Source organism: Anguilla anguilla, chromosome 2, assembly GCF_013347855.1.
Source record: "Anguilla anguilla isolate fAngAng1 chromosome 2, fAngAng1.pri, whole genome shotgun sequence".
Classification (NCBI taxonomy): Eukaryota; Metazoa; Chordata; class Actinopteri; order Anguilliformes; family Anguillidae; genus Anguilla; species Anguilla anguilla.
The window spans coordinates 41,245,939-41,265,602 of record NC_049202.1 but is presented as its reverse complement, the minus strand read 5'-3'; the positions used below and the strand labels follow the sequence as shown (position 1 = coordinate 41,265,602).

The window sequence follows — 19,664 nt, the reverse complement described above, 5'->3', positions numbered from 1 at the left end:
GCTAGCCTAACTATTGAATTGTAGGCTATTCAAAACAGCGGTTACTACAAACGGAATCGTTCAAACATACGGATGAAAATGTGTCCCGTAACCATGAGTTAAATACGGAACGCCTATTCTACTGTGCAAATAAGGGACGATTCCGTATTTTGTGGGATGGTTGGCATCCCTAAATGAACTAGGCTAACTAGAACCGTGATTCAACACTGCCATCTATTGCGAAATTGGACATTGAAAAGGGGAGGGGATGTGACAATTCAAAATCGAAAGAATAATGTTGCTGTTTTAGCTGCTTTAGAATGCTGGATTTTGTAGCGCATTGATTATATTGGAGTTGAAAGAATTTAGACCCTTTTTGACCCTCAGTGGTGCCTCACTAAAGAAGGAAGTGATGGTGAAAAGGTTCACACGTTCCGGATCTGAAGGAGCCTTTGGACCCGGAAATGGTAAAACATCACAGGTGACGTCAGACTTAACAAGCGGATAGAGGGTATGCACATGACGTCACAGTAAGTGGAAGTCACTGCGGTTACACCCACTGAGTGGCAGAAAGACTACTGAGTGGCAGCGTTAGCGTTCAGCTTGACTGCCGCGAAAACACAAAAACACATCTAAACTGGGAAAGAGCTGTTGTGCGATTGACTGTACAAATAGATTCAACAAGAAATCGGAACTATCTTTTTACAGACTGCTGAAAGCTAAAGAAAAGAGAAGCAAATGGATCGCTGCAATTCGCAGAAACAACTGGAATCCAGGCACCGACACGTGGATTTGCGGTTGTCAATTTGTGTCAGGTATGTTGGATTTTTGGGTAAAATCATACCTTAATTTATGTACTGTATTGACTACTCATCAATTAAATATTTAGCATCTTTCATTTATATTCTGTGTAACTGTAAAGTTTTTGTCAGCATTTTTTTTTTTTTTTTTTTAAACATCCATGATGATGAGCCTTGTGTTTTACAAACAAGGGGGGGATGGTTAGATAGTGTTAGTTAGCCAAGCATATAAATTATTAAGGTATGATTTTACCCAAAAATCCAACATACCTGACACAAAATAACAACCGCAAATCCACGTTTTGGTGCCTGGATTCAAGCTGTTTCTGCGAATTGCAGCGATCCATTTGCTTCTTTTCTTTAGCTTTCGGCAGTTTGTAAAAAATAGCTCCGATTTCTTGTTGAATGTCCATGGACCACTGGTTCTTTGGTAAGTTGTAAGGATCACTGTCAAGCAAATTAGCCCACTGACGTATGAAAAAGCAACGTTGTCGTCGGTCCATCTGTCCTATGATTTCTTCTGTAACCCCATACTACCACCGAAGTAGCCTACATTATTTTCTAATAACCGGGACAGCCCGGAGGGGTTTATTCCACTTATACACAACGGGTTACCAACAATGACTATATATGGTTACTTTTGTATTTATTGATTTTTATCGATTTAATCACCTGAAATTGAAATATTCTTCCGCAGCCGTTTGGGCATATTTTACCGTTGTCAAGCAAAACTGTCGTTGGTAGTTGAACTTGGACCGTTGTTATGCAACAAATAGGATATAACAGGCCAATAGTCAGATTGTAACTGTTTTATATATCCTCTCAAACACATTCATTATGTTTTTATGCGAACAAACACTTTAATGTCTTGACATTCGAGGCGACAGAATGCATTCACATTCCACGAATAACTGGCAACAACAGCAGAAACATGCACACGTTGTAAACAATTTGCTGTTGAATTGATTACTTTCTTATCGTCAATTCAATATAGGCTAATCGCAAAATGACAAGAATAGAACGAAAACTCGGACTTGCGTGAAAATTCAAATTAGCAGTGGTACAGCCACCGTTTGCTTTCCTTCAAAAAAGTTACTGCTAGCCGAGCAGCGAAGTATGCCCTCTAGATGTGAACCATGCACCATAAATTAGTCCATAGTCTTCCTGGTCTTTTTGTGGAATTGAAGAATGGCAGAGTAAAATTACGGCAGTCTGAAAAAGCAAAAGGGACGATTACTAGAATTAACCTGTTATTTTACTCTGACAAAAAGTGCGGAAGGTGATTTCCAGTTTGCTTTTACTGTATCACCAATGTAAATTACGCATAACTACCGCATACCTCACATAACTGTATCAAACGTTTTGAGTCAATTACAACAGGCTAACAAAGAAAATCCAGAAGAAAATATTCAGCAACCAAATTAAACCGTTTGAATGTTTTGGTACGTAATATGCTGTCCCAGCACGAATGCTTAGCATTTTATAAAACGAATACTAAAGCAAAAAAGAACAGAAGAGCACACATTATAATTCAAAGCTGTTGGCAGGCTATAACCAAAAGTAGGCTACTGCGCCGCATAACATACAAGTTTTATTTCAAGTTAAGCCGCGTTTCCACCAAAATTACCCGGAACTTTCAGTCCCAGGAACTACTTTACCAGGAACTAAAAGGTTCCTTCAGCCAATGGTTGTCTGCGTTTCCACCGGGGTCTAAAGTACCGGGAAGATTAGGCAAATTAGCCCACTGACGTATGAAAAAGCGACGTTGTCGTCGGTCCATCTGTCATATGATTTCTTCTGTAACCCCATACTACCACCGAAGTAGCCTACATTATTTTCTAATAACCGGGACAGCCCGGAGGGGTTTATTCCACTTATATACAACGGGTTACCAACAATGACTATATATGGTTACTTTTGTATTTATTGATTTTCATATACCCTCTCAAACACATTCATTATGTTTTTATGCGAACATTCGCTTTCATGTCTTGACATCCGAAGCGACAGAATGCATTCACATTTTATATGTATAACTGGCAACAACAGCAGAAAACATGCACACGTTGTAAACAATTTGCTGTTTTATTACTTTCTCGTCGTCAATTCCATATAGGCTAATCGCAAAATGACAATAATAGAACGAAAACTCGGACTTGCGTGAAAATGTATATTAGTAGTGGTACAGCCACCGTTTGCTTTCTTTCGAAGTTACTGCTAGCCGAGCCGCGAAGTGTGCCCTCCAGATGCGAACCTTGCACCATAAATTAGTCCCTAGTCTTCCTGGTCTTTTCGTGGAATTGAAAAATGGCAGTAAAATTACGGCAGTCTGAAAAAGCTAAAGGGAAGATTACTAGAATTAACCTGTTATTTTACCCGGACAAAAAGTGCGGAAGGTGATTTCCAGTTTGCTTGTACTGTATCACCAATGTTACTTACGCAGAACTACCGCATACCTCACATCTGTATCAAACGTTTTGAGTCAATTACAACGGGCTAACAAAGAAAATCCGGAAGAAAATATTCAGCAACCGAATTAATCCGTTTGAATGTTTTAGTACGTAATATGCTGTCCCAGCACGAATGCTTAGCATTTTATAAAACGAATACTAAAGCAAGAAAAGAGCAGAAGAGCACACGTTATAATTCCAAAGCCGCGTTTCCACCGCAGGAACTATACCCCGGAACTAGGAACCTTTTGAGGAACTCAGTGCGTTTCCACCGCAGGAACTAGGGTCTAAATTTAGTTCTGGGGGCTTTGTTTTACCCCCCAAAACGTTCCTGCTCGGGGGGTAGTACTTTCCGAAAGTACAGGAACCTTTTGGGTGGAGCTTGCAGCGCTGAACATTTCTGATTGGTCGAGTACTCGTAGCATTTGTGTTGTATTTATTTTCCGCCATTACCCGCCATGTTTGAAAATATGCAGCGGCAAACCAATTTATTTTCATAATAACTTCAAATCAAACTTGTATGTTATGCGGCTCAGTAGCCTACTTTTGGTTATAGCCTGTCAACGTCTTGGAATTATAACGTGTGCTCTTCTGTTCTTTTCTTGCTTTAGTATTCGTTTCATAAAATGCTAAGCATTCGTGCTGGGACAGCATATTACGTAGGCTACCAAAACATTCAAACGGATTAATTCGGTTGCTGAATATTTTCTTCCGGATTTTCTTTGTTAGCCCGTTGTAATTGACTCAAAACGTTTGATACAGTTATGTGAGGTATGCGGTAGTTCTGCATAATTAACATTGGTGATACAGTACAAGCAAACTGGAAATCACCTTCCGCACTTTATCCGGGTAAAATAACAGGTTAATTCTAGTAATCTTCCCTTTAGCTTTTTCAGACTGCCGTAATTTTACTGCCATTTTTCAATTCCACGAAAAGACCAGGAAGACTATGGACTCATTTATGGTGCATGGTTCGCATCTGGAGGGCACACTTCGCTGCTCGGCTAGCAGTAACTTCGAAGGAAAGCAAACGGTGGCTGTACCACTACTAATTTACATTTTCACGCAAGTCCGAGTTTTCGTTCTATTCTTGTCATTTTGCGATTAGCCTATATGGAATTGACGACGAGAAAGTAATAAAACAGCAAATTGTTTACAACGTGTGCATGTTTTCTGTTGTTAATGAATGTGTTTGAGAGGATATATGAAAATCAATAAATACAAAAGTAACCATATATAGTCATTGTTGGTAACCCGTTGTATATAAGTGGAATAAACCCCTCCGGGCTGTCCCGGTTATTAGAAAATAATGTAGGCTACTTCGGTGGTAGTATGGGGTTACAGAAGAAATCATATGGCAGATGGACCGACGACAACGTCAGTGGGCTAATTTGCCTAATCTTCGCGGTACTTTAGACCCCGGTGGAAACGCAGACAACCATTGGCTGAAGGAACCTTTTAGTTCCTGGTAAAGTAGTTCCTGGGACTGAAAGTTCCGGGTAATTTTGGTGGAAACGCGCCTCAAGACGTTGGCAGGCTATAACCAAAAGTAGGCTACTGCGCCGCATAACATACAAGTTTGATTTGAAGTTATGAAAATAAATTGGTTTGCCGCTGCATATTTTCAAACATGGCGGGTAATGGCGGAAAATAAATACAACACAAATGCTACGAGTACTCGACCAATCAGAAATGTTCAGCGCTGCAAGCTCCACCCCAAAGGTTCCTGTACTTTTGGAAAGTACTATCCCCCGAGCAGGAACTTCTTTGGGGGTAAAATAAAGCCCCCGGAACTAAATTTAGACCCTAGTTCCTGCGGTCGAAACGCACTGAGTTCCTCAAAAGGTTCCTAGTTCCGGGGTAAAGTTCCTGCGGTGGAAACGCGGCTTCAGTCCAAGCAGCCAAAACCAGACTTCGTTTTTGAAGCTCATTTCCTGGTCTCGTTGTTCCTGGTTGCTCACTAGCGCCACTACGGTTGGCTCCAGATAGGTGTTTTCATATCCGGTTTCCATGTAAGTCTACGGTGCAAATGAGGTCAAAATACAAAGTCAATAATTTTTTCTCATGAGAACAAATAGTCACAATATGTGTATTTTAGTCGTCTTATGACTGTCCATGGGTCGATTTCATGATGTATTGTGTCATTTGGGCACTGTTATAATATTTGTTGTGGACCAATGAGGTACAGTTTGTGTCACTTCCTGATTACTGTAGAGGCTACAGTCTATGGTCACTGGGGTGGGAGGTGGCGCTTCTTAGCCTTGACATTGCGGCTCCGACCACGGTCCACCTGTGCGAAGTCAGAAAACGCAGGCATCCCAGTGATTTCATTATGGCGTGTGCTATTTACAGCTGCACTAAACGACCATAAAATAATCCTCCTCTGAAGTTTTGCGGTAGCCGAATCATTTTTACTATTTCCTTTAGCCCACTTAACCAAATAATTAGTTGGCAGAAAGCGTAATCAGCTAACGCGTATTTGCTATATGTGGTAGTCCAGTAGTCTATGCTAAAACAGTTCGCAACTTCGCGTAGGTACCAAGCCATTTGACTAGCTAGCTAACCCTAACCGGCAAATATTCTGTCAAACGTGTTTGACGGCTTGTCAGTCGTGTACATTCCGTAAATGTCTACCTGGGCTAGGCTGCACGAATGTGACAAAGCTAGAAGCTAGCAAGAAAATAATAATAATTAGAAATTCAATGTGTACATTATTTTTGTCTTTATGCAACAGGTGGAAAACTTGCTCTTCAAAGTGCGTTGTCATATTTACACGCCTGTAGATCAGTTATTAAAATACTTGGTAGATTTGTTAATCACCGCTGACAGTGTTAATTTTTATTCGGTAAAAAGTGACTTGCGAACGATCGGTCAGCTAGCGTCACCCAGCAAGTAAACACCACAAACGGCGATGGAGTAGTAGCAGTTAATGGCTCATTAACTGATTGTGGCGAAAACCTACGACGATAACTTGCTTGGTTAACAGCAGGTCTACCAGACAGTTAGGCCTATATGAAAATTAGCCTAGTCAAATCACCAGTAGTCTACACATCTCTGATTGACTGACACATCAGTGCAGTCGATGTTCTTCCCCTGTAGTAGGGAGGACAATCGAAAAATTTATTTCCGGAAATTAGCATAAGTATTGTGATTAAAATACCAGTTTAGCCTTAAATTAACGTATTGTGAACAGCGATCGTACATATATGGAATATTAATGTGATATATTGGCTGTTTTGTGGCCTTTTAGCTCGCACTTTCCCAAAATTCCATCAATGATAAGATCGGGACTCCGACGGCACCGAAAACCGATAGATTTCACTGAACATTCGACTGTTTACATTTATGGGGTTCTGAACGAGTGACATCATAATAACTCTTACTGGTTGATTTTACGCGGTCATTTATGGCAGTTGGTTCTCTCAGAATTCTGACTGAGAGCTAGGTCAGTATTTTCACTGGACACTTGATACATCCCGACTTATAACTTCAAAGTCCCAAGTCATTTGTGAATGGTTTAAATGGATTTTGAAAGTAGACACTTCATGCTACAAGCATGCTAAGGGATTTGAGTGTGCTGTGAAGTTTAGGTAGCAAACAACAAGGCTGAATCCTTCTGACGTAATTTACATAGCGACTATATGCTCAGATCGCCTAGTTTCACTCACTACGGCCAAGCGGAATCGATAAGCTTTCAGAAAATATATAACTTTTAAAGATTTAATTCAGTCTTCTACTGGGACTTTTGCTGTTTATCGAGGGTGTGACAGAAAATTTCGGTGCCGCTGACTATAATCGAATGTTTTTCACATTTACCGTTCGATTGACCAAGTACCACTCAAAGTATATTTTTATGGGTTAGTACTGTCAGATTGTGCTAGGTACTTCACATTTACCTTGTACAGCGATCAATAAAGGCTAACAGCACAGTACCACTTAATTCTAGTAACTTCTATCACCACTGTAATGAACTAAAAAAAGGTAACAAACGACCTTTTCTGTGAGAAATGTATTGTCAAGCTCACGCGCATACACTGCTGGCGACATTCTAAAGCTTCGTTTTGCCCTCCCTACCTGTAGTTCATATTTCTAATGCGTGAGCTAACCACGGATAGCTTACCTAGCTCACTGGCAAGCTGATATGCTAGCTAAGCATATTCGTTTTGCCGAGAAACATAAATTGAAGATAACTGAACATAATTGTATTATTAATGTCATACATATAACGTGATTACATGACACAGTACAGTCACGGATGGAAATTAAACTCCGTAAATATTTGATCATATATTTTAAAACATAACGACAGACAGTCAGCTAGCCTCGAGTTCGTTCTGCAATCGTTCGTTCAGGTTGATGGGCTTTTCCGCACCGGACTGTCAATCACATTTTAAACTCACAAGACCGCTTAACTCTATGGTTTTGGCTCCAAATCGAGAACATGGCCGCGCCCGCCATTGAGCTTCAAAACGTGTTTTACAGACACACGGAGAGGCAATGGGTGACGTCACAGTAGCTTTGTCCATATTTTTTACAGTCTCTGGCTTCAAAACGTATTTTATAGACCCACGGAGAGTCAGTGGGTGACGTCACAGTAGCTCTGTCCATATTTTTTAGTCTCTGCTTCAGTCCGACTGAGGGGGCGTATTCCGGTGAGAAAGTGACGTCAATGCATACCCTCTATACAGTAAATAAGTATTTCTACTTCGTTACATTACACCGCTGCAAAGTGGTGATAAATGCAGTCATGTAGCCTAATGAACACGAGACCAGGTTGTTGCATTTAAAGGGGAAAACCAGAAAGATTAACGTAACAGTGAAACGGCAAAAAAGCCACTTTTTACTGTAACCAATAATATTGCCTTACACTATAGGCTTCGTTCATCGACGACCAGCTAAATTCGTTAGCCACCTAGAGCTTGAAAGAGGTGCTGTCTAACGATACAGTTTGAAAAAAAATGCACTGAAAGACGCAAACTTACCCGTTCAAAATGACTTCTCCTCTGTGTAAGATTTGATCATCTGAAAGTGAAACCACAGAAAGTCGGGTGTAAACTTTCTGACTGTGCCTACTGTCCACTTAGTCGAGCATTTGCGATAGCAAACTAGTTAGTAACATGAGAGAAGCAGCTATGACGTTATAGGCTGTCATATTATTGTGAAGGCCTACACCTAGTTTTTTTTTTTTAAATCAAAAACTGATGATGAAAATTTGATACCTGATATTGCGTGGTTTTCCATCTGAAAAGTAGTTTTAACAGTGAATGAGTAGTTCTCCAGACAACAACTATAGCTCCTGTAGCCTGCTTTCCCTTTGGACGTAAACAGAATAGCCTAACAGCCTACTGCCGGTTGTTAGAGCCGTGGAGCACTGCTGTGTGGTTCAAACTCACCCTTTTAGTTCAGACTTCATGTAGAGGCGGAGCTACTTCGAAGCTCAAGCCACTGCCCCATCCCATTGATATGGTCTGGTTTGAGACTACATCAATGGGATTTTATAACCTTACCACACATTATCTAGATATTACTCTAAAACCAAATTAATTATATTTGGGGAGAATAATCGATAGCCTATGCGCCTACGAGCGGTCAAATATAGACATGCAACTAGAAAGGCAAGCACGTCTTCACCTAACTTAAGCTTGTGAAGTCCCGGAAGAAAGCAAGTATCAGCACATCGGAGTATGGGCGTCATTTTTCTGTGCATATAGCCAACGTGTCGGTACCTGTGCAATCGCAGATAGGCTAAATGTAGTTATGTCAAACAGAAGCTGTTTATACCAACATTCAGCTACCAATTATTTTAGTTCGTTGAAGGAAGTGCTCGAAGTGAATAATTAAGTGCTCACTGATGTGAGCAAACGTAGGCTACAAGTCCCGGTGGGGTACAAATCCGTTCCGAATCGCTTCAAGCGTTGGTTGTTTGATTTATAACTTGTGATTCGGGTGTTGTATGACACGTTCTGTAATAAAATGTATTCTTGTTTAATCGTAACTGAATCCTCCGATTCGCGTTTTAATTGAAAATAATTTTAATTGGTTCATCAGAACCATTCGCGTAACACAATCCATTTCATTTTTCAATTTATTTAGGCAAAATTATTGTCGTTATTGTTGTTGTAAAGAATATGACTTTTTTGATAACCTCAATTTTGGTAGGTTCAGCTTATTGCAAACATGAAATTACTGGAGCTTTTCTTACAAAGTAGAGCCATGTCTGCGCTTTCTTTATGTTGATGGACTTCTCTTGTGGACTTTACTGATAGGTTCAATATAGATTTTCTTTGGTTTGATGATACTGATATAATCAAATTGACATTTGAAACTTAAGTATTAATCGAATATGATTTTTTGCTTAGAATAAAGTAGGCTATGTATTGTAGCCGGCTTCTATTGCTCACACCTGTCAACGTAGGCTATGTGTAACCAGGCTTCAATATATGCAGAAGCCTGGATAGTCCATTCTTGAATTAAAGTCATAGAATATCCCATTCTTTCCATACCCACAGAACCCTTTGGCGCTGTTTTATGGTGCCACATTCTCGATGCGTTAGGCCTATTCATTTTTGAATTCGTCAGAATAAAGATGCCAGTTGACACAGCCTGTATCATTACATTACATTACATTACATTACAGGCATTTGGCAGACGCTCTTATCCAGAGCGACGTACAACAAAGTGTATAACCATAACCAGGAACAAGTATGACGAAACCCCTAGAGAGAAGTACCGGTCCAAGTACAGGGAACAACCGCATAGTTCAACTTGGACCCTGATGGTTAAACTGATTAACACTAACAACGAGAACGGCAACAACGCAATCTATGGAAAAATAAAAATAAATAAATAATACAAGTAGTCGTTAAGACAGGCGCATCAACTAAGTAACCTATGAAACAGCTGCCTAGTTACAACCCTAAGTTTAGTCATTTACAGGGGGGAAGGGAGGGATGGAGAGATGTGCAGCCTGAAGAGGTGGGTCTTCAGTCGTCGTTTGAAATTTTTCACAGTCTCAGCTGTTCTGACCTCCACAGGGAGGTCATTCCACCATCGTGGGGCCAGAACAGACAGGAGACGTGTTCTGGAAGTGCAGGTGCGAAGAGGGGGAGGTGCTAGGCGTCCTGAGGTAGCAGAACGGAGGGATCTGGCTGGCATGTATCAGAAATCACATTTAAAATTACAGGAATTTAAGAGTGTTAGACAATGTTTGAATTAATGAAATATATAAATAGTGTACAACATACAAGAAAAATATAGAGCATCAATAAAAAAAAAATTTTTAAATTAGATTTCTTTGTAGGCTAATACATTTATAACTAAAACAGTTGCAACCACATTAACAAACTAGAGGTGGCTCCAAAGCTGCCAATTAATGTGTCTAGTTAGTGACTGAACTTTACAGAATAGAACACATGCAGTGGTTAGTTTCAGGCAACACGGTTTGAAAACAGGACTTGTCTTAAGTCACAGAACTGCCAGATCCACATTTAAACCTGCATAGAAACTGATAAAACAAGTACAAAGTAGTATTGCAACAAATTGGTTATTACACAATACATAAACATAATGAGGGAAAACTCAATTCGCTGCACGACTCATTACTTCATGCTGCACAGACCGCTGTCTGTCCAGACGTGCCACCAATTTGTGCCTCTGGTTTGGCTGGTACACCGCTGTTGCGCAAAACGGACGGTAAATAATATCACCAATGCACAGTTCTTCTGTTGACTGCAACCGGCCTTGAAGCTGAACAGTAACATGTTCCTATTAAGCAAAATAACCGGAGTAATTAAGTGGTATGAAATGGAATGTACCCATTTTTTCTGATGTAGGCCTAACACTCTCCTCATCTGTCAGGTACCCTTGGCATTGGGTGTGACAAGGTAGTCGCGTCAGTAACACCGCCCCCTTACCTGCCAGGTAACCCGTATATTGCCTACCAAAAACAAAATGGTGGAGACGGTGTCCTTTGTGTAACAATGGCATGGGGCTGGTGCTAATGAGCAGATAAAGTAGGCGCCGACATGAAATCCAGAAAAGCGTAACGCATCGTTTGAGGAGGGTGAACTCTGAGCATAGCCAGGTTCGAGGTTTGTTGCACTGGAGCCTGACTGGTATGTTTTAAATACGCTAGGCTACTATTTTATGGTGTATTTATTGATTGGTGTTCATTTAAAATGCGCTCCTTAAACAAGGGCAATGTTAATGCTTCATGTTTCGATTATTGGTGCACTGTTTATGATTACTGTCGCTTTGTGCATGCTGTATGTTTCATGCCGTTTTTAAAATAGCATGCATAATGTGTTTAATTTACGGGTTGCCCGCCCTATTTTAAGGAGCATGCAGGATGAGTGATGTGTCATGGCAGCTATTTCTTTATTGACTGAAATTCTTTGGCCAGGAGTCACATGTGTTACTGCAGTAGGCCTAATTTAATTTTTTTTAACGTTATAAATATGTAATGTCTTTGCCAATGTTACTGCAGAAATTTCAGAATGTTTTCATTCAATTAACGTGTAATGTGTTTCTTTTCTGTTCCTATTGTAGAACCAGTGCCGCTGTTTTAGTTAGATTGTTCACTTAGTGAAAATGTTGATACTGTAGCTGAGCTAAACAGTTACATGCATTTACTCTATACCCTGTCAGGGGTTAGCCAGCGCCGTAAGCAATTGTTACAATATGAACGACTGGATAATTTTCCATTTAATGTCATTGCCCTCAGTTTCTATTTAAATATTCCACTTTTGTTCATAACTGTCTTCATTTGTTTTGTTTTTTTAATTAATGTACAGTGCCTTCGGAAAGTATCCAGAACCCTTCACTTTTTCCACATTTTGTTACGTTACAGCCTTAACTACTAAAATTGATTAAATTCATTTTTATTCTCATCAATCTACACACAATACCCCATAATGACAAAGTGAAAATAGGTTTTTAGAAATTGTTTTGCAAATTTATTATAAAACTGAAATATCACATTTACATAAGTATTCAGACCCTTTGCTATGCCACTCAAAACTGAGCTCAGGTGTATCCTGTTTCCATTGATCATACTTGAGATGTTTCTACAACTTGATTGGAGTCCACCTGTGGTAAATTCAATTGATTGGACATGATTTGGAAAGGCACACCGGTCTATATAAGGTCCTACAGCTGACAGTGCATGTCAGAGCAAAAACCAAGCCATGCAGTCAAAGGAATTGTCAGTAGACCTCCGAGACAGGTTTGTGTCGAGGTACAGATCTGGGGAGTTATATAGTGTCAACAAACCTGACAACACAGTGTAACAACATTGCGCAGGGTAATACAAATGTCACAGTTACAACACTTGCACAAGACATTACACCACCGACCACCTCTTTCTTCCATACATCCAAAAGAGAGCGTCCCTGAACACAACAACCTCTCACAGAGTGAAAAAGCAAAATATTTCCAATCCATGGCAACTTTGAACTTTCCCGTTAATATTTTGCTCAGAATAATCATCAGTAGCCTACGTTACAGGACGTTTAGCAATAGTGACTAACTTTTTGCCTAGTAGAGTGGTTTAAAAGCTTTTTTAACAGCATCCCAGCCATATACATAGCAATCCACCCAAAAAAAGGCCCAGGGAGCAGCTATGCAGCCTTAGGAGAATCGCTATAATATAAAACAGGGTTTTGTGATCCCAGCTTTGTGAAAACAGGAGGGAAGAGAGACTGAAGAACCGCGAGCGAAGACTTCCACAGCACACAGTCAGAATGAATAGGAAAACTTTTCAGCATACAGTATATTACTCGGTCACAAATAACCTAATCACATACATGGCCGAGCCTGACAAGATACAGCATGTAGACACTGCTAGATATGAAAAAGGTTTTAAACCAGGTTAACAGCCTCGGCTACCCAGGCAGCATATGCATTTGTGAGCTAGCTGCGTTAGACCTGAAGCTGGCCAACAGTACCATTAGCTAGATTGTCTTTATATAGCTAGAATTTTCCATGCTAGCATGCCAGTTTCTTTCGATAATAATAATTTGGTGCCCAACAAGGGGCTGTGTATGTCCAATCACCACCCCTAACTTGGAATGCCCAATTGTCACCCAACTGCGTTCTCCCATGGAAATGTCTTCCCCCCCCCCTATGGCAACTGCTCTTACTGTTTATAGTTGCAACTTAGCTGGCTTGGGAAATCACCAGCATTTATTTAAATTGGGAACTGAATTGATGCATGCTTACTATCAAGCAACATGTAGCCAACTTGACTAACCAAGCATGCAAACAAAGACTCGTACTCATCAGGGTTTGCAGATTGATCCTGATTGTAAACACAGCATAACTGCCTAAGCATAAGTAGTTCACCTGCATTTATTTCAATCATTGATTTCTAACTCTATACCTCAGGAATATAACAATGCAATATTACATTACATTTTATTTGGCAGTGGCTTTATCCAAAGTGACGCACAATAACTTCATATCGAAGGACGTTGGAGCAACTACACTCCTGGGCAAAAAAAATGGGCCAAGCCCAAAATGGCAAAATATTAAGCTTTTAATGGTCTTAACAACAAATCATTGGTCAGAAAATGAGCAAGAATTAAACCAATGCACTCCTGAGACCTCCTGTGCCACCATTTGCTTGTTTACTTTTGCTGCAGTGAACTGTTTAGGGAAAAGCTAGAAACAGGGAAATTCACTTATATAGTCTTCTTGTACGCAAAGGTAAAATCATGATAATGATTAAAATGTTTGATGTAAAATTCAAACTATCACATGTCTGGGTGTACAAATGTACACAAAAAAGATGTTTTTTTTTTTTTTTTTTTGTTCTCAACCAAATAATGACTACTCTTATCTGCCACACCCAATGCAGCCCATCAAGGGCCTTATAACAAGGTCATAAATGGAACCAGGATTGACAGAGCAGGGAGAGATCTACAGTATTCAGTGTTGTGAGTCCCACGGTAAAGGAGCAAGGAAATCTGCTCCAAAAAAAGCAAAATATCATGCAGGGGTTGCTGTCAGAAACTGCATAGCTGGTCTTCATCAGGCCAACTGTAGCTATTCTGAAATTTACAAGACCCTAAAGGCAGAGGAAATCCCTATTTCTCTATCAGCTATTAAGAGAATAGGTCAACACTTTGAAACAACAGGTAATGTTGTCAGAAAGAAAGGATCTGGAAGGCTGCTGAAATTTAGACAGTAAAGCCTACAAAAACTGTCAACAGAATTCAAGACCTCAGAAAACAAGACTCTTTCGAGAAGAACAATAACCAGAAGGTTATCTAATGCAGGTTTTGTGTCTAGATGTGTTAAAAAGCCATTGCTGTCTCAGAAAAATATCAAAGACAGAATAAAGTTTTTGGCAGAATATGGAAAGTTAGATTCAGAGTGCTTCAGCAGAGTTGTGTGGAGTGATGAATCATGATTGAGTTGCATGGTGATGCTCCAGAGAGGTGTCTTTGATGATCTGGTGAGAAATACAGTAGGGAATGCAGGAGGAGAATATTGCAGAAAGGCTTGCTTCCCACAATTGAAAAGTTGTTTTCTAAAGAGGAACGATCAGATGTTATTTTTCAACAAGACAATGTTCCTGCCCACACTGCAAAGACCACCAAAACGTGGCTTGAGAACAAGTCCATCAGGCTCATGTTTTGGCCTGGTCAGAATCTAGATTTAAACCCAATAGAGAATATTTGGTCTCACATTGAACACGAACTAACCGGGAAACATTTTTCGACTACTCATCAACTGTTTGAAGCCATCAACATTGAATGGAACAACATTGACTCTTCTTTCTGTAACAAACTGTTGTTCCATTCAATATTGATGAGTAGTTGAAAAATGTTTCCTGGTTAGTTTGTGTTTAATGTGAGACCAAATATTTTCTATAGGGTTCAAATCTGGACTCTGACCAGGCCAAAACATGAGCCCAATGAACTTGTTTACCCACAAAGTTTAAACATTTAAAGAAATCAAAGGGAAAGGCTATCCCATACTAAGTTACTTTATCTATTTGTTTAATTCTTGCTAACTTCCTGACCAATGATTTGTTGTTAAGACCATTAAAAGCTTAATATTTTGCCATTTTGGGCTTGGCCCATTTTTTTTTACCCAGGAGTGTACAGAACACAGGTCAGATAAGGTAGCTACAATTCGCATAAGGTACCAGTTATCCATAGCCATAAACATATACATATTTTATGTTGCATTTGAGAAAATAAAGTTAATATCTGGATAGGCTATGGATAACTTCATGAAAAAGTCATTAATTTTACAAGTTTATTAGCTAGACATAATGTACCTATGGCCGGCTAATTTTAATTATGTTACACACGATTCCGTGTTTACATTCAAGTTCTAATTAGATGTCCAAAATAGCAAAATACCGAACGAGAAAAATAGCTGCACTATGGAGTAGCTACCATACAATGTTCTCACACTGGGGTGCACTCAGTGTAAATATTGTTATAACACTGCCTAATTAGTGTTACCATCTATATGGAATCATTCAAAAAGCTAAAAATGCTGTTTTTAATATCTCTGACCACCCACCTCTTTGCTTGACATTTTTCTTGTAGCATTCTACCCACACCTCCGTTGAGGACTGAGGACGAGACTTCAATTGACTACAGAGTCCAGAAGGGCTGCAAAAAAACCTGCATAGTATGCCTTTAATTTATCACTAGCTACTGGTAAGTAATGAAAGAAAGGTAACGGACAAAATGAGAGACAAGTATGATGGCAAAAGTGATTCACACTCACATGGTACACAAACCTGGGCAGCAACACATTTGCACTGCCGTATAGTCTTCTTCAATTAACAGCTAATGCTACGGCTAACTATTTTAACCAAATAGTGTTGAATTACTCCAGATCTCATCAAACATCTGTAATTCTGGTCCCTTGTACCCTCTCACTGAGACCGTTCGTTCAACCACAACATTCCAAAGAAAAACATGCATTTTTATTGTTTGTAATTTTTGACATAAACAATTCACATCATGCATAAAAATTAACTTGACTTAAAGTTGTACTCTATGTACTAACATTTACATGAAATAAATTATCACAACTTTCAGGACATTAAATTTAATCCTTTACATTAGTAGTAAAACTGGATTAGTGGAGACACAACAGAAAAACAGGTGTTGAATAAAATGTATGTAGGGACTTCATAACATCAGGGTGTACCTAGCCATTTTGGTTGGCTGAATGGAACTCATTGAGTGCAGTGGAATTGACATATATCATGTCAACATTTTGATAAAGGGGCTCTTCTTGAATCTTCCCCAGTTTGGGCTTCAAAGAGTCCAGAATGCACTGGTGCAAAAAGATGTACTGGGACTAAGAGACAGACAAAAAGAAAGTACAAAGACAGACAAAAAGAGTGACAGTTAATGCAAGATACCAAAATGTTGTGTATACCTGTCAATGCCTGGTCATCAAATTGTTTTCTATAATGAAAAAGAACTATAAAACGGGCTGTGGTTTAACAGATGTCCCATATTTCTCCTGGCCCAATTCCATTGTTCTGTCAAAAAGAATGCGGCAATATCAAGTCAGTGCTTCCCATATAATTAATTTATTTGGGTGGCCCATCCAAATAAAATTCCCCCGCTCAAAGAGTTTTTGGTATTTAGTTGCTTATTTTTATACTTTGGTATTCATATTTTTTTATTTTAAATGTCAAAGTGACATTCAGCCGACTCTCGTTTTGATGCATGAGCTGGCCCCTCCCTCTCGTAGCCAGTGTATGTAGAACAGAGCAGGGAGGGCAGTGCCTGCATGCGAACATAATTAGAAGGACAGTCATGTCAGTTTATCAAAATCGCAAAAATTTTGCAATTGCAATGTTATGCATCCTTTCTTTAAAGGAACATGTCCAAGACGGCAAAATTATCAACAAGCTATAGAAAACTATATTAAAATAGAGGAGGCTAGAGGAGGAGGAGGGAGAAACTGCACCATAGATATTTAAATAAATAAATAAGTGGGCAGCACAGTGGTGCAGTGGGTAGCACTGTCGCCTCACAGCAACAAGGTCCTGGGTTCTCCCCGTGTCCGCGTGGGTTTCCTCCAGGTACTCTGTTTCCTCCAGGTACTCTGGTTTCCTCCCACAGCCCAAAGTCATGCAGGCTAATTGGAGACTCTAAATTGTGCATAGGCATGAGTTTGTGAGTGGATGTGTGTGCCCTGCGATAGATTGGCAACCTGTCCAGGTTGTATTCCTGCCCACTACACACTGGGGCATTTTGGACGGAATTTGGCTCCGGAGTGGGAGGTTGTTCGGTGCAGCACTGATGACATCTGAAGGCAATAACTGGTCAGTTGGAACGTTGTTCCAGGAACAGGAGGGGATGTTAATCCAGGAACATGTCATAATTGGGTTAATCACATTACCATCGTAACACCCCCACCACCTCCACACTTTGCTCTTGCCAACACTCTGCTACAAGTAAATCATGGTTTCATCTGTGCACAAGACCTTTTTCCAGAACTCTGCAGGCTCTTTCAGGTCCTTCTTAGCAAACTGTAACCTGGCAATTCTGTTTTGTATACTAGTTTTAGTATATGGAGTATATTAACCAGAAAACTAATTAATTTATTAATGAATGAACAAATATATGTATACAAATATATTTTCTTCAAGAAGCTGACCAATTCTGAATTTTTTTTTCATCCTTGTTAAATCATGGAAATCTCATGTTACCTCCAGAAAAGAATTTATGATTAGCTATTACGTCTGCCTTTCACTGCTGAGAGGGGGTTGCATTAGGCTACACACACTCACACAGACTGAGCCATGGAGAAAGGATGCGATTTCCCTCTACTGCACACAACCTTGTGCTTTAGCTGGTTCAGCAACATGGACAGTCTTATTACTTGATTGCTCTCATAAATAAATTGGGCAAGAACTGATTGGCATGTCTGTCTACCCTACATGCTCCAGGATCCGTATCTCACTCTTGATAACACATTAGTATCCACATCCCAGACCGCAAGAAAGATTGGTGTAATCCTGCGGATGCAGGATCAGCCAGATATTTCTGTCAATGAACAGCACGGATATAACACTACTGAAAATAATGCGGAAAATCAAATATGTTCTCAGTCTCAAGAATGATTGGTGAAATTGGAGACAAACAATATGAGTGAGTGTCAGCATATCAGGTCCTACCTCAGTCTGCACCATGAGAGGTCGACTCAGTCTCATCTTATGTACATAGGCAGCGAGGCCCACTTTTTGCTCCTTCTCTAGCTGCTGCAGCATCACATCAAGGGCTATTAGAGTACCAGTCCGGCCTACTCCTGCACTAAGAGACCGGGAAAGAGGACAAGGCACTTACTGTTGATCAGTGCACTCACAATCTGTGACAAAACCCTAATCACTTTACCTTCAAATTGTGGCACAATGCACTGGCTAAAAGTAGACTGTACACAGCCCATCAACATAGACACCAAGTGTTTGTACACTGGGATCTATGGTAAATTATATTATCAATCCCTGTGTGCTATTTTGTAAATTTATTAAATCATTTGGACAACTTTCACAACTGCTTTAAATATCATTCATTTATACAGTTGAATATTAACTGAAGCAATTCAGGTTAAGTATCCTTGCATCCCAAATTTATTTATTTTTTAATCATCTAGAAAAAAAAGTCCACATCCATGGGTCTAATATCTCATTTTGGAGATACTACCTCAGGTAGATGTTACTGTAGTCAAAAAATAAACAGGTTAAAAAGACATTGTAGCATATATCCAAGTTCTTGTGCTTCTTAAGTAAATGCCCACATTCCATCCCTCAGTTAACGTCAATTTCAGACAAGATGCAAGACACTGGGAGTATTGCTGCTCCATATCAATCTTGGGCTGCAGATTCATAATTCATAACCTTTAAGCCAGCCAAAGCTACATAATGTGATGGTTGGAATGAAAACTGAAAATTAATAACAAATATTGGTTTACTATACAGTACCTTTCAAAGGTATGGTGATGGTAGACTGAAATTTTTGCCATATGATCAAAAGATGAATATAATTTAACGCCGCTAATTGAAATCTGAACGATTCAATATGGGTCATGACAGACCTTTTTGCCGCTGTCTCATAGTATAGTATATTCTACATTCAGTTGTATAGATGTAGTGGTAAAATGAGATACTGTACCTGTACCTCTCCTATAGAATTACCTGCAGTGAATCACTGTGGGCCCGGCAGAACCACAGCATTCTATATGCTGACGGACAAGCCCCCTAAACTGCATCAGTGCTGTGGTCCCGTCTGGAACTCCATGGTCAGGCCAGGCAGTGAAGTGGAAGTGCTGGACTGACCGTACTTCAGACGTGGATGTCTGAGTGCAAGTAAACAGAAAAACAAACTGAGGCATTAGGATGTTTATATACTGTGCCAAGAGATGCACGTGGGAAAAATATGCACATCAGTCC

General features: G+C 39.8%; 2 protein-coding genes across 3 annotated transcripts in view; both read right to left on the bottom strand.

Moving 5' to 3' along the window:
• Positions 1-8,616, bottom strand: part of LOC118219756 (apoptosis regulator BAX-like) — a 39,863-nt gene extending 31,247 nt beyond the window's left edge. For both annotated transcript variants that reach the window (XM_035403147.1, XM_035403148.1), the window contains exons 1-2: positions 8,449-8,616; positions 8,212-8,251 (exon numbers count right to left, since the gene is read on the bottom strand). In XM_035403147.1, coding sequence (XP_035259038.1) covers positions 8,212-8,251; positions 8,449-8,470 — 62 coding nt within the window. In that variant the 5' untranslated portion in view covers positions 8,471-8,616. The remainder of the gene's footprint in view (positions 1-8,211; positions 8,252-8,448) is intronic.
• A 7,540-nt stretch (positions 8,617-16,156) lies between these two features.
• ptprh (protein tyrosine phosphatase receptor type H) overlaps positions 16,157-19,664 on the bottom strand; it is a 35,677-nt gene continuing 32,169 nt past the window's right edge. The window contains exons 17-19 of the mRNA XM_035406574.1: positions 19,410-19,570; positions 18,393-18,528; positions 16,157-16,558 (exon numbers count right to left, since the gene is read on the bottom strand). Coding sequence (XP_035262465.1) covers positions 16,406-16,558; positions 18,393-18,528; positions 19,410-19,570 — 450 coding nt within the window. The 3' untranslated portion in view covers positions 16,157-16,405. The remainder of the gene's footprint in view (positions 16,559-18,392; positions 18,529-19,409; positions 19,571-19,664) is intronic.